Here is a 14,765-nt window from a genome sequence, read left to right as displayed (position 1 = left end):
CAACGGTGCTCTCCTGTAGTGGGATGACATATGTTTTGAAGATACGATATAGTCGATTGTTCTTTGACATCAACTTTTATGCACATTTATTACCCATTCACTGACGCTGCAATTGATTGAATAGGACTGATTACAGTTAATCTCCAACGCTCCCCTTGCTTTTATTACAGAAATTCAAAATACATTAATTTTCTTGCCAACTCTTCGCCCTTGTAGTAATCGGGGATTTTTTTCATTATTGAAAGTGTTGAAGACATATATATGAAGTTAGAGGTCAATTGAAGTATAAAGTAGGTTTTGCGTTCTTTTCATCGGAACCGAGGATGCAAAACAACTTCCATTTCATTGGCCGAAAAGGAACATCAGAAGTTCCACTTAGATCTACTGTGTTTTCCATTCTGGTTCAAATATTAAGAAGAGGTGTTAATCGTTACGCTGCTACTGTTACATCTTGAAATAGGGGTCAATCGTCTTCTTCTTCAAATTCTTCCAAACAGATCTTCAGGCCCAATTAGTTAGTACACTTTCACTAAAAACACCTTATGTTCCCATTGCTATTCCATCAAGCTTATTCTTACTGTATATTTCTTGAAACAAAGTTACACCGACGGCAAAGGGGCATGGGTTTGGGTTCGAAATTATCTGAGGTACACTTTAAAAATTGTCACTTTGTTGTTGCGTTAGATCATCTACAGATCTGCAATGTCTATTCCTTTGCGCACCAGGAAACGTCTACAGTGAACATCACTTCGTGAGCTCTTGACAAATATTCAACTAACCCTCTTCTTAACATTTGAACTGAGGAACTTAACAGCTCCCCAAACATAAGCTAAGCATGTGCTAATTTCATCTCTGTAAACTTACTGTCGGTACCGCCGTAGCATAGCAGTAGTCAATGTTTAATGTTTGAAAGTGGAAAACATATGATTGGGACTAATACAATTCCAAGAAGCTCTAGTGCTATAATTTGACAGTAGATTTTAGAAAATTAAAAAAAAAACACAATGAAGTTTTTTTACAACATTAGAAGCCTGTGACGAATAATTTGATAAATTTGAGGCCTAGGATCATACTTATTTGGCTCGTCTACTGCTTTTTCAGTTGCTAACTCCTGAAGTTCTTATTCGGATCCGTGCATGATTCGGAATCCTTTTGCTATGCTCAGATCCCCCTCTAGCAGCATAGCTCTAGGTATGTCAATAAAGGAGGAGCGACGTTTGCTCCGTCCGGTTGCATTCGCTGCCGTCGTCTTCGCGATGGTCGTTTTGACGAGTTGCCTTTCCTTTTCTTTCTCGATGATCCCCCACTATGTGTAGACTTGGACTAAAACGTTCAGCTCGATCTTCAGTTCATCGTCAAGTGAGTTGGCTTAACTATGCATCCATGAAGTTTCAAAGGTTTCTGATTGAGGCTCGAGCTTGTGACATGTAAAACGAGATGTTGAGCATAGAAAAACGTGCGACGGAAAACGTAATGTCTCTATGTTCGCCAATATTGCGATGAGCCATAACAGCCTGGACAATATGTGAGTTATTGGTTGTTTTTAAATGTGTGATGCTAACATTCATTCAGAACGTTGACGATGACGTGAATCAGAGAAACACGCTTGCAGGCCGTTGTCTGTATGGCCAAGAACGTTGTGACGAGCCAGCTGGGTATGACCCTCCTTCAGCATTCGTTAAGTCTGCACCTGCATGAGGTGGCCGCGTACAAGGATGTAAGTTATTTTGTTAATCCCAGCTAGAACAATGTGCACATACACAGGATTTTCAATTGAGGTTGTGCATACATGGACCACCATCTGGTAGAGATGGAATTGACGGTCTTGATGGAGTTCCTGGTGACATCGGACCGGATCTGTGGGAAAGGGCAAAGGTATTATGGAAGTAGAAGGTGGCTGCAGCGCAATGGTTAGGTTCCCTCAGGATTTGCGCAGTAGATCCCCCGACACCTCCAATAACTGTGAAATTCCTTCATCGCTTCGAGTTCGATGAATTGGTAACTCATTTTTTCTGGAGGGCAAGAAGGCTGACCTGATACATCGATCCGAACAAGATCGAATGCGTTGACGCATCTTAAGAGATCGACCTTAGCTGAACTCTTAATTCTTCATCATTGTTCTGTGTTGATTGCTTTTGTTGTTGTTTTACCAGTGGAATTCAGCCGCTCTACTTATCCTCAATATCTCCATTTCCTAGTGTTGGAAGCTTGGTCACATAGTCATGATAATATATACTTTTGTCTTTCGTTGTCTCAAATGTTCCGTATGTGATATTATAACGCCTTGAGGATAATTTTAGAATTACACTATTAATTGTTTTCGATGTGCAGCACATTATTTGTTAAGAGGCCTTGCTCGTCGTCCCAATACTGAATATAAGCTCAAACGCACAAGAAACGCGATGAAAAAGCTTACCCTAGATCGGTCGAGATTTCTCCATTTTTCTGGTTTTTGACACATTGGAATAAAAGACGAAAATAAAGTAGTTCCAGGGACAAGATTTATTTTCTGGTCTGAATATATCCGTTGGTGGTACGGGCCTTTTGAATGTTGCTGCCCTTTTGACCCTTTTTTTAACGTTGGTCATTTCCAGGGAGCAATTATTAGTAGCGGTTTCTCATAGTTATAGTTTGATTGTCATTCTCGGAGCTGATTCTTCAGGATAGTTTCATTAGCTCTTACTTCTCTACCGCAGCTTATTTTCCTTACAAATGCGTCCTTTTATGTTCAGTGTCTTTCGTCAGATATTAGTTGATGAACACATTATAAGCGGTATCAGAAATCTTCATTAATGTCCAGTCCCTTCAATTTTCTTCTGAAAATACAACAGACCATCTTATTGCTGGCATATGTCAAAATAGTCAGTTGTCCAACTAGTCAATAGCTTCTTAGAAAGTATTTATTGAAGTGAAATAATGACAATGAACTGAAGGATACCAATGTACGGCGTATGAAAAATCTACACTCATTTCGCTGCAAACCTCTGGACTAGTTTCTGTCACTAATGAGTTTTGCCGTCTCCTCACCTTCTAAAATAAGCGGCTTTAAAAGCTACGGACTAAACACTCTTAATGAGCAAAAAATCAACGCTCACTTGACCAAGCTTTGGAAAGAAACGGAAACTGATTCTCGTACTCGGCCTTAGCATCTTTATCTTTTCAAAGCTTTGTACAGTTTCATAATTTCACCCGCCTGGTGCTATCAGGTCATTAAGGGTTGGTTTATTGTCGGTGTAGAACCGCGCAATAAATTCACGTCCAATTTCTTCAGTCAGTTAACAAAAGTTCGACAATTTCTCGAAAGTTCCTTGACTACGGAACTTTTAACCTTTTCTGCAAAATCTTTCGCCTCAAGTCCGAGGGCTGAAATTTTGCTTTCTGTCATAGTGCTAAGCTTCTCTCGCTTAAGACTTTCGCTCCAAGTTCCGGTGACTTTTTTTGAGTGCAGCAATTTCCTTAATATAGACCTCGCTATTGACGGTTCCTCCAGAACGAATCAACAGCAAAGCAAGAATTGTTACTAATGATCAGCACCGCTTTTTCATTCTTATACGGGCCAGCCTTGAAGACTTCTTCTGAAACGCTCTCATCAACATCAGAAAGGTTTTAGAGAAGGTCTGCTAATTACGGAGGCATGAGTTCTGAAGAATGAAAATATGGGAATGGTTGTCAAGTTGAAATATTGGAGCCCAGTAACCCATCTCTACAGTCTGCCGAAAAATTCTCAAGTTTGAATGCACGAGCAAGCAAAAAATGAGTGAACAAAAAAACAATGCGAGCGATGTGACAAAGTTATGCATAACGTCTATGCCTAAACCTCGTCGAATGAAATATAGGCGACGACCAAATGCGCTGTAGAACGTGATCTGTGGTCTGGGGTTTTGAACTTTTCCAACGAGGGGCTGGACCAAGTGCACAAAAAGGTCGGCAGAACTATTTAGAAAGAAATCGAATGAATGTATAGAAAGGGTAGAGAGCACAAAGCCTGCCACAGTTAGGGATGGAGAGAATACTAGAAAAGAAATGTAGTTTAAAGAATTCCATGCACATTATAAGCAAAGTACACACTACAAGTATGATTTACCACACGATTGTTACAACGATTATCTACTGTAGTTGGATGACTAAGGTCAACATGATACGGTTTTCATCGACATCAATGTTTATGCATATTGTATCTGACTCAGTTAATCTTCAATGCTCTCAAAACTTCTTTTTTTTTTGCAAAAATTCGAAATACATTTACACAGTAGATTTATTTTTTATCTACGACAAGTGCTAATGTTAAAGGCAGCATATCAGCTAATCCTGTTAACGTCACAGTTCTTATATATATATATATATATATATATATATATATATATATATATATACATATATATATATATATATATATTAGGTTGGCTCGTAAGTCCAAGGTTATTTAAAGGCAACATACTACGAATATGAGGTGGTGCGGATTTCAAATGGAGTATCCCCGTATACGGGGTCGTAGATTATGGAGACGGGGTAGTTCCCCTCTCGTCATGTATTGCAACGCTCCACCCGTTGCGCAGCCTCCGCCCTGCGATTTGTCAAAAACTAATTCGGGCTTCCCCGATGGGCAATAAGGGAGCTACGCGTGCAAAGGTGGCGTGCCGCAATAGAAGGCATCGTACAAAACAGCATTCAAGGCCAGGCTGCTTGCAGTGATGCAGGGAGAGATGAGCGGACCAAACCCTGTCGCCATAATCTACGATCCCGCATTCGAATAATCCACCTGAAATCAGTACCACTTCAGATTCGTGAGGTGATGTCTCTAAGTGAGAATTTTGCGTGGAAAGTGAAATGTTTTTGCAATACGATTTATATTAGTTGATAAAGAATTATGCACTTTACAGAAATTACATAAATAACAATTACAGAATAGTTCGTTGAGTTTTTATTTATGCTGATATACTTTCCGTTCATTTTAGGTCATTAAAATGGAGTGTTAAGACGACAAAAAAGGCATTTTTTTACATCTTTTCTTTTTTCCTTTAATAGAGGTGTCAAAGTAACAGAAACTACTCGGGAGATTCGATAAGTATATAATGGGGGAGCGCTGCCTATCAGGACCAATCAATATTGATTTGATTGATTCAAAGACATCCAAAGACCAAGCGAAAATTCTCGATTTCAAAGACATCCATCCATAGTACCGGACGCCCCGTTTAGTTCGATAAGCAGCGACTTTATCAGTTTATTTGCAAAGATCCTCACCAGGAATGAGAGAAGTGGAAAAGATAATGGGATGCTCCAACGGCACGTTAGAGCGTCACCTTCACTCGGTGAACGATGTTCAAAAGTTGGGCGCATGTATCTCGCATGTCTTGAACGACAACAGTGAAAATCAACGGAAAACTATCTCCACAGATTTGTCGTCAAGGCATTGAACATCTTGCTGATCATTGCGAAGAAGTTACATAACAACAACGGGGAATACACTGTTGATTGATTTGTTGTTTGTTACTTCTTTATTTTTTATTTTTGGACACTTGAACTTTGAAAAATGCCAGATCTTGTGAGCAAACGGAGTACACAATTACTGCCGTTAAGCAAATCATAAAGACTTCGATTATTCCCTGCAGCGTGCATTTGGAAAGTCTTACGCTCATAAGTGAGTTCCACATTTAATGGAATAACACTACCTGATTTGTGACACAAAACACATTGAATTGTATGCAGACGAACTTAACATATCTACAGGCGGTGTGTGAACAGTTTTGTGAATTCAAGACCTCGTGTCTGCGGTTGCTGCTGTCGTGCTGTCGACGATTCAGTTCCTCTCCTAAAGTCTCCCTTAGGCTTTCAGGCAGAGAAAGAAAGAGAGTCTAACGCGACTATCGGCAGGAAACAAATGCGGCATACTGAAGAAATCTTCTGCGAGCCGATTTCCTTTCCTTTTTTGGCGTTCTTTTTGGATGTGCTGCTCTTCTCTTTCATTTTGCTCTTCTTAACCTACTTTAATTACCTTCTTCCTGTTCGAGTTCTCCTCAACTCTATTAATTCCCTATGCTCCGAGTCTCCATCCCCTTCTAGGTCGGCTGGCCGACAAAGATGATTGTGGATTACGCCTCCGACAACCAAACGACATTTTATCTAAGGACTGGCTGCCGGGTTACATCCGCATAATCTCCTTCATGGTCGTATTCCACTGTTTCACATAGCACAGTGATGTCCTCCGTGTTTAACCTTAGAATAGTCAGGTCAAAACGACATGAAGCTCTGCGCAGCTTCATAATTGGCTTCATAATGGCATTCGAAGCGACGCAGTGGTGCGTAGCGGTTATGGTCAAGAAGGACCGTCATGAACTTCATTTTTCAGTTCCCGATGGTATGTACCTCCTCGATCCCAACATAACATTCCACCGCGTCTCTCCAAGCATAGCCGCTCACGCAACCGCATCGAACTTCATGTCTTTTTGACTCTGTTATACCTCGAAACGTTAAAATACAAAATATAAAACATGATAATCTTTTTGAGAATAATGTTTCAATAGGTAAAAAATGCGAATACAATGGTGTGTTTCTCGTCAAATTATGCGATCCAGAAAAGAGATTAATAGAACGCCTGTTATTGCTTGTACCAGCGTAGTTTGCCGATTTGCTCGAACGGAACGTTAGTAACACATCCATTTGTAGCTTCTCTTCTCTCGCGGTACAGTATTTCTGGAAAATCAGCCAGCATCCGCGCAATATCGCACTTCTTCAGACACGGGTTTTACCTAGTGTAAGTGAATAAAATGTTCCTCGACGTGCTGAAGATGACCAATATATGGTGTGATTTACAAGAAATGCCAGCGATTTACAGAAAATGCCAATGAGTGACTCTGTCGCAAAGCAACACATCAGCCGACTATTCTGCACCAACAGAACTTTCGACTCTAATTCAGAATTTTATAAGGTTATGAACTATACGATATGAAGTCTATACGACTTCTGTGGACAATCCATCTACTAAGTCAGTGTCCGTATTCTTGTAGATAAATCTAGCGCTAAATTATTAAGTATTAGAGACAGGATAGGTTCTAGGCAATGTCGAGCCATTGAATATAGAGATGCAAAGAGAAACTCTTACCAATGAATTACAAACTAGAATCGAATATTTCACTTGGTTGTCCATTGATGTAACGCAGTACTAAATCGACCATGGAGATAAAGGAAATGCCAATGGATTTCGATCTTCTTTATTGATTTTCTTGAGTTGTAGACAGGACTAACGATCTTTATCCTTATTTATTTTATTAGATCTTTATTAATGGCTAACGTTTCAGCAAACGGCAGGCAACCTCAAAGAAGAACAAACAGGCTAGTGCTTACCTTTTTTTGAATTTGTCTCTCTGAAGGATTCTGCCACCTATACAAGTCTGATTGCTGCCTGCATGTGGCGGCTCTGTTTTCACTAAACGCAATCAGGCATTTGAGTGTACGCATTGGGAATGAGCGACGTATAACGTGCTCAGTTTCTGGCGCAAGATTCCCGTACATTGCAAGGAAGGTGCTGTTGTCCAGCACACCGTCAAAACCCGGAACCTAAAAGGTCAACTGCCTGGAAGCAGCATGGAATCTTTGATTACAATAGTCTGGTGGAGCAATTCGGCTCAGCTTCGTCTAGATGCAACTTTGAACGACTCCTGGATCGCAAGAGACGTAAACTTTGGTCATATATTAAGGAGACCAGCCGATCGCCTTGTTCAAGGAGTTCTGAGGAGGAGGGTTCAATCTGAAGGAGGCACCTGGCCGAAAACGGAAGTTCTGGACTGACGTGGTGAAAGAGAACCTGAGGAAACTCGGCGTGGATAGGCGGTTCAGGCGAGACGTGAGGTTTCGCAGAATATGGAATAGCGACGAGTGGATTGATTCTGTGCAAGCTCTCGCAGAAGATCGAGAAGGCCCGGTAGAGCTGTGTTCAAGGACGACACATTTCGGCGAAGATGCGGTAATTGCGTTATGCGCTGACATCAGCCCGCCGATTAAGTCAAGTAAGTCAGGCAGGACATGGTCTGTGAATCTGGCTTATAAAATGGCTATATTCAAAAGATACCCAATTGGAGATGGCGCTAATCGACAAGCGCAACATCCCTGAAGATCCAACGTAGTTGACGGTCCAGAAAAGATCCCGTTCAGTCCACCTTACATATCTGATAGTAAGAGCAGAGCTGTGCGGAAATGTCTACGAAAAGCGGTTCTAGAGAATGACGTGAGGGTTGTGGAAATACCTCCGGCGAACCTCAAGGGTCAACTGGTACGTAATGGTGCGTATGATCGACTCTGCACAACTCCCAGCTACGTGGTTTGCCCTTCTGGCAGAGAAGGTGATTACATGGTATCAGGAGTGGTATCGTATTACGTGGCAGCTTGTGCGGTGACGATTATATAGGGGAAACGGGACGTCCACTGTGTATAAGGGTCAAGGGGCATCTAGATGGACTCGCAAAATCAAAAACCTTCATCCCACTTGGAGCACACCGTAGAATATGCCATCCAAACTCCAAAGTGGAGGTAGAAGTTTGCATATTATCCTACGAGTCCGAGATCACAGCACGCAGAACACTAGAGGCCTTTTGGATAACCGCCAAAAGTCCAAAAATGAACAAGAAGGATGAGTACATTACTATCACAAACGAGTTATCCCTATATCAAGACCTATGCGGGTTTTGATCTACGAGCGAGCCGTGAGGTCCCTATATAAAACCCTTGTGACTCGTAGTTGTGGTACGTGGTGGTCTGCTGCGTTAAAAAGTCTAGTTAATGAGGTAAGTACTAGCCAATGTGTTGCTGTTTGAGTTTGCTTACCGTTTGGGTGCTTTCTGTAGGGTGATGAGGCACTTGAGGGGATAAATCACTAGTGGCTTTGAACTGTTTAATAAAGGCGATCAATACCAATCTTGGCTACAGCTCAAGGAAATCAATTAAAAACTTCAACATGCCGAGATTCAAAGACAGTCGAATATGGGCAATATCAAGGAATCTCTTAACTGCGTGTTATGTACAAGGCTCTCAAGTGGATTATCCTGGACTGTCTTCCCTGTGGTCGATCTGTGGTTGACCCCCATCACCAACGAAGTTAAGATGCGAGCCTGTTTATCCGCAATTCGCGCCGTAATGATGTGCGAACCAGGCTTAGGCAACGTCTGAGGTTATGGAGTGGTTTGATTGTACGGAAAGGAAGCTACTTAGACGGTTGCTTGGCTACTTTTGGCCTAGGGTATGAAACAATGAAGATCTTTGCGCAGAAATGGATGTGGTGTAGTGGCGGATGATACTTGGGGGTGTCAACTTTTTGCTACTCCATCAAAAATAACTACAGAAAATGTCTTCGTTTCTTCGTTCACATTGCAAGAAGACCAGCAGACCGCCTTGTTCAACGTTCCCTGTGGAACCTTCCGGTTCAAGCTGGAAGACAATTGGAAATTGTGGACTGAGGTGATGAGAGAGGACTTGAGGACGCTTTGAGCGGATAGACAATACAGTCGAGACGCTTTCGCAGGATATGGAATAGCAACGAATGGATTGATTCGTCGCTATCCATATAACTATGAATGAGATGATGAGATAGGAACGTAAAGTTATGAGGCTCTTCTACAGAAACTTGCAAAAGAGCCTCATAACTCTACGTTCTTATCTCATCATCTCATTCATTCCTTTCTACTAGATGCTACCAAACTAAAATTGTTCGAACACAGACTATTATACTAGTAGGAGGATGGAGCACATGATGTCAGACATCGTTTGCCCCTTCTTACCAAATCATTGCAAATGTTCTCTTCAGGCATGACATCTAAGATTCTGAATTAAAGTCACATTGTCAGTTAGCGTAGATTTGGATTTGGAGGAATGGAGGAGATGTGAAATAGGATAAAGGGAGAGGGTGGTTGCACTGCAATGCTTACCCTCTGCACTTACGCAGCAGATGGTTCGACAAAGCGCATAGCTGAGTATTCCATTCACCGCTAAGGGTTTGACAACAATTGGTAATTAATTCCTATAAGGACAAAACTTAACTGATACCCCGATCCTCATGCCGGTCCATCATTTTTTATCGTTTTGCAGAAAAAATATGAAAAAAAAAATATGCGTTGGTGCATCCCTACGAAATCGACCAACGCTTAACACTTCATTCTTCATCGCTGATCTAAATTAATTGTTTTTCTTGTTTTATCACTGAAATTGGGCAGCTCTGTTTATTCTCAACACTTTCGTTTCTTAGTGTTGGAAATCTGATCACATAGTCGTGATAATATATACTTTTTTCTTTCGTTCCCTCAAAGATTCCATTTTGTGAGATTGCAACGCCTTAATCATAATCAGAAACAAAATTTGAAACAATAAAATAGACAAATTATTTAGGATTTCTCATAGTAAGTTTAATTATTATTCTCGGAACTGATTTTTTATAACTTTCTCGTAGAGAATTTTTCTGTATTTTCCTTCAGAGTGCGTTTTGTTCAGTTCTTTTTTCTTCTGGAACATCTCACTGCTGATATACGTCAAAACAGTTATTTGTCCAAATAGTCAAAGGTTTGTTAGGAAATATTCATTGAAAAGAAACGATGACAAATGAAGGCACCGGGGTCGCTCTCGACAGCGATGAAAAATCTACTCCCGTTTCGCCGAGAATCGCTGGACTAGTTTTCACCAGCGAATTTTGCCGCCTTGCCGCCTGTAAAAACAAGAGGTTTCAAAAAAAGCAGTAAAGGCTCTTTATGCGCCAAAAATTAATGCTCACTTTCGAAAACTTTGGCGAGAAATGGAAACTGCTTCCCGAAATCGGCCTTTCCAGCATCGGACATAGCTTTGTACAACTTCAAAACCTCCTTGACGCTTGCCTTCAGATCATCCTTGGTTGGCTCATTGCCAGTGTAGTAGCGCGCTTTAATGCCACGTGCAATTTCGATAGACTATGAAAAAAGGTTCAACAATACTCTCGAAACTTCTCTGAGTGCGGAGCTTCCAACCTTTTCTGCGAAACCTTTCGCCTCAGGTCCAAGTGCTGCAATTTTGCTTTTTACCATAGCGTGAAGCTTCTCGACTTTCGCTCCAAGTTCCGGTGACTTCTTTTTAAGCGCAGCAATAGACTTGAAATCAGTCTCACTATTGACTGTTCTTCCAAAATAAATCAACAACAAAGAGAAAGATGATCCTTGTACTCGGTACCTCTTCAGTGTCTTTGTACGGCCCAGCCTTGAAGACTTCCTTCAGAACAGTCTTGTCGCCATCAGAAAGGTTCTGCAGAAAGTCTCTTGCTTCCGGTGGCATGAGGTCTGAAGATTGAAAATTTGGGAATAGTTGTCACGTTAAAACACTACAGCTTAATAACTTACCTCTATAGTCTGCCGGAATATCCTCATATTTGAATGCAGGAACGAGCAAAAATTGAGTGAACAACAAAACAATGAGAGCGATTTGACGGATCATTACTGAAAGGTGCAGTGTTTTATTTCAGGGGTTATGTAGTATACGGTAGCGCTAGACCACGCCAAAGAAGACGTTGACGGCGACCAAGTGTGCGAAGGAAGCCTGTAGTAGGGTTTTAACTACTCCAGCGAGGGGTTGGACTAAGCGTGCAAAGAGGTGGGGTGAGACATCTAGAAAGAAATAAAATGAAGGTATAGAAGGAGTGGCAAGTACAAAGTCTGCTACAGTTGGAAACGCAGAGAATACTGGAAAAGAAATGTAGTTTAAAGTATTCCAGTATTATGAACAAAGTACACTAGATTTAGTACGTGCAAGACTTAGTACACAATTTGCGTCAACGATGCTCTACTGTAGTTGGATGACACATGTGTGGATGATACGATGTGGTCTATTGTTCTTTGACATCAATTTTTACGTAATTTTATTACGCATTCACTAACGCTGCAATTGATTGAATAGCACTGATTACAGTTAATCTCCAACGCTCTCATTACTTTTATTACAGAAATTCAAAATACATTAATTTTCTTGCCAACTCTTCGCCCTTGTAGTAATCGGGGATTTTTTTCATTGTTGAAAGATATGTTGAAGCCATGAATATGAACCTAGAGGTTAATTGAAGTATAAAGTAGGTTTTGCGTTCTTTTCATCGGAACCGAGGATGCAAAACACAACTTCCATTTCATCGACCGAAAAGGAACAGCAGAAGTTCTACACAGATCTGTTGTGTGTTCGATATTGGTTCAAATGTGAGGAAGAGGTCTTAATCGTTACGCTGATACTGGTGAATCTTAAAATAGGGCCAATCGTCTTCTTCTTCAAATTCTTCCAAACATTTCCGCAGAGCCAATCAGCTGATACACTTATTAAAAATACCTTATTCTCTCATTGCTATTCCATCATGCTCATTCTTACTATATATTTCTTGAAACAAAGTTACACCGACGGCAAAGGGGCATGGGTTTGGGTTCGAAGTTATCAGAAGTACACTTTAAAAATTGTCACTTTGTTGTTGCGTTAGATCAGCTACAGATCTGCAATGTCTATTCTTTTGCGCACCAGGGAACGTCTATAGTGAACATCACTTCCTAAGCTCTTGAAAAAATATTCAAGTAACCCTCAACTTCCCAAACTTAGGATAAACATGTGCTGATTTCATCCCCGTCAATTTACTGTCGGTACTGCCGCCGATTTTGCCGCATTTTCCTTATAATTTAATCGTGCCAACTTTGAGGTGAGAATGAAAAGCATGTCCTGTTCTTTTTTGCAGACCGAACCCTTTCCGTAAACCCCTCTTCTGGTTAGTCCGTACTTTCCCACTTATTCTGTTAAAGGATATGCAGTTGCTGAAAAGGATTCCTTAAAAGGAACAAAGTGAAATAGCTAGATTTTTCTTGGTTGTCTGCGCCGTCTCTCTGTGATTCTTGAAGAAGAACGCTTCGCAGCATAGCAGGAGTCAATGTTTAATGTTTGAAAGTGAAAAACATGTGATTGGGACTAAAACAATTCCAAGGAGCTCTTCTGTTCTCCTGTCTCTTCTCTTCTTGCCAACACCTCGCCTTTGTTGTATTCGCTGATCTGATTTTTTTCCCACTACTGCGAGATGTGTTGAAGCCATAAATATGAAGTCAGCGGTCTGAAGCATAAATTAGGTTTTGTTTTGTCCATAGGAACCGAGGATAATACTGCAAAATAAATCTAGTCTAAAGTATATAACATACAATATGATCAAAGTACACTACGTGCATGATTTAGTACACTATCTTGACAACTATGCTCTTTGTTGGATGACACATGTATGGATGCTACGATGTAGTAGATTGTTCTTTGACATCAACTTTTATGCAAGTTGTTCCCTTGGTCTCGCAATCATTGCTACAACTAATTAAAAAAAACATTCATTGTCTTGTCATCATCGGAACCGAGGATGCAAAACCAAACTTCCATTTCATTGTTCAAAAAGGAAAAACAGAAATTCTACACAGATCTACTGTATGTTAGATTTGGTTTTAAATTTTTTAAATTTAAATTTTAGGCAACGGTATTAGATGGATGCTGACATTATGATCCCTTGTCGATGAGGTATATGAAACAAGCAAGGAGTTTCCCAAACAATGCTGCATAAAGCCAATACACTGCAACAAACACAACCAAACACTGCCTATGAGTTGACTTTAGAGGGGAATCGAGTAAATCGTGGAAGGAATACGTCATACAACTAAAGTATAGCCGCGTTGTTGCAACAGTTAGGAATTCATTTCTTTTGCAACATTCACCGCACTTCCAACCGTAACAGACTAAGCAGTTCGCAGTCGCAGCAGTCATTCCTTTTTTTCTATCTCTCTAGCTGGCTATTCACATCTCTTCTTGCGCACTTAGTCCATCTCCCCGTGCTGAAATGCTAAAACCCTAGCCACATCGTTTACGAACGAACAACATTTCTGTCATCATCAAAATCTTCTTCGGCGTGCATCAGCCCCATCGGTTTTAAATAACCTCCGAAATTCGGCACTATACCATTAATGATCAGCCAAACTGTTTTCGCTGTTTTCCTTCCCACCCAATTTCCGCTTGCTTCTGAATTTAAATATGAGGATATTCCGGGAAGATTATAGAGGTGTGAACCTTTCTGACGCCGATGAGACTACGTTGAAGGAAGTCTTTAAGGGTGGACCGTATAAGAACAAAGAAGAGGTCCTGAACATCATTCTTGTTTACTCGTTTTGTAAGAGTAATGAGATTGGTGTTCAGACCATTACTGAACTCAAAAAAAAGGAATAAGGAGCGAAAGCCGAGAAACTTCACAGTATGGAGAAAGTTGCAGTTCTCGGACCTATGGCGAAAACGTTGGCAGAAAAGATTTAGAGCTCCGCAATCAGAAGAGTTTTACCAAATTCTTGTACTTTTTCTTTCACAGTCTATTGGTATTGGACGTAAACGTCGAGCACAGTACTACATTGATGATAAGCCTACCAGGGATGAACTGAAGACAAAAGTCGGGGAGGTCTTAAAAATGTGCAAAGCTCTATCCAAAGATGGTAAGAATCCAGAAGCAATTTCCGTTTCTCAGCAGTTTTTAGCAGTGTAAGTGTTGATTCCTTTGTGCTTAAGGGTTTTCATCACCTTGATTTCAAAATCTATTATTTTTACAGTCGAGAAGTTAGTAAAATTCGTTAGTGCCGAAAACTAGTCTGGCGATTAGCAGCGAAATGGATGGCAGATTTGTCACTGTTTTCGACAACGTACTTTAACATTCTTCAGATGTTTTTTTCAATATATTTTGTAAGGAACTTTTGTAAGCATGATGCATTGATATGTGACTATAT

At 40.7% G+C, this 14,765-nt stretch overlaps 3 protein-coding genes across 4 annotated transcripts; 2 read left to right on the top strand and 1 right to left on the bottom strand.

The window, feature by feature from the left end:
• Positions 1-1,308: 1,308 nt before the first annotated feature.
• On the top strand, positions 1,309-8,401 carry RB195_011854 (uncharacterized protein; the record flags this gene model as incomplete). Of its 2 annotated transcripts, XM_064193437.1 has the most annotated exons (5): positions 1,309-1,359; positions 1,573-1,655; positions 1,779-1,875; positions 7,751-8,003; positions 8,133-8,401. In XM_064193437.1, the coding sequence occupies 5 exons, from the start codon at positions 1,309-1,311 to the stop codon at positions 8,399-8,401; spliced, it is 753 nt and encodes a 250-aa protein (XP_064051020.1). The 2 variants fall into 2 exon arrangements, with proteins under 2 accessions (XP_064051020.1, XP_064051021.1); XM_064193438.1 differs by lacking the exons at positions 1,309-1,359; positions 1,573-1,655; positions 1,779-1,875 and adding an exon at positions 7,582-7,671.
• Positions 8,402-10,649: 2,248 nt separating this feature from the next.
• RB195_011853 (uncharacterized protein) lies at positions 10,650-11,439 on the bottom strand (the record flags this gene model as incomplete). The annotated part of the gene is made up of 5 exons (XM_013438254.2): positions 10,650-10,684; positions 10,751-10,922; positions 10,980-11,099; positions 11,179-11,285; positions 11,346-11,439. 5 exons carry the CDS (start codon positions 11,437-11,439, stop codon positions 10,650-10,652), a joined length of 528 nt encoding a protein of 175 aa, XP_013293708.2.
• Positions 11,440-14,173: 2,734 nt separating this feature from the next.
• On the top strand, positions 14,174-14,527 carry RB195_011852 (uncharacterized protein; the record flags this gene model as incomplete). Its single annotated transcript, XM_064193436.1, has 1 exon — positions 14,174-14,527. One exon carries the CDS (start codon positions 14,174-14,176, stop codon positions 14,525-14,527), a length of 354 nt encoding a protein of 117 aa, XP_064051019.1.
• Between the last annotated feature and the right edge of the window lie 238 nt (positions 14,528-14,765).

Source organism: Necator americanus, chromosome III (assembly GCF_031761385.1).
Source record: "Necator americanus strain Aroian chromosome III, whole genome shotgun sequence".
Classification (NCBI taxonomy): domain Eukaryota; kingdom Metazoa; phylum Nematoda; class Chromadorea; order Rhabditida; family Ancylostomatidae; genus Necator; species Necator americanus.
The sequence above is the reverse complement of the archived record's forward strand: the minus strand, read 5'-3'. Positions and strand labels throughout refer to the sequence as shown.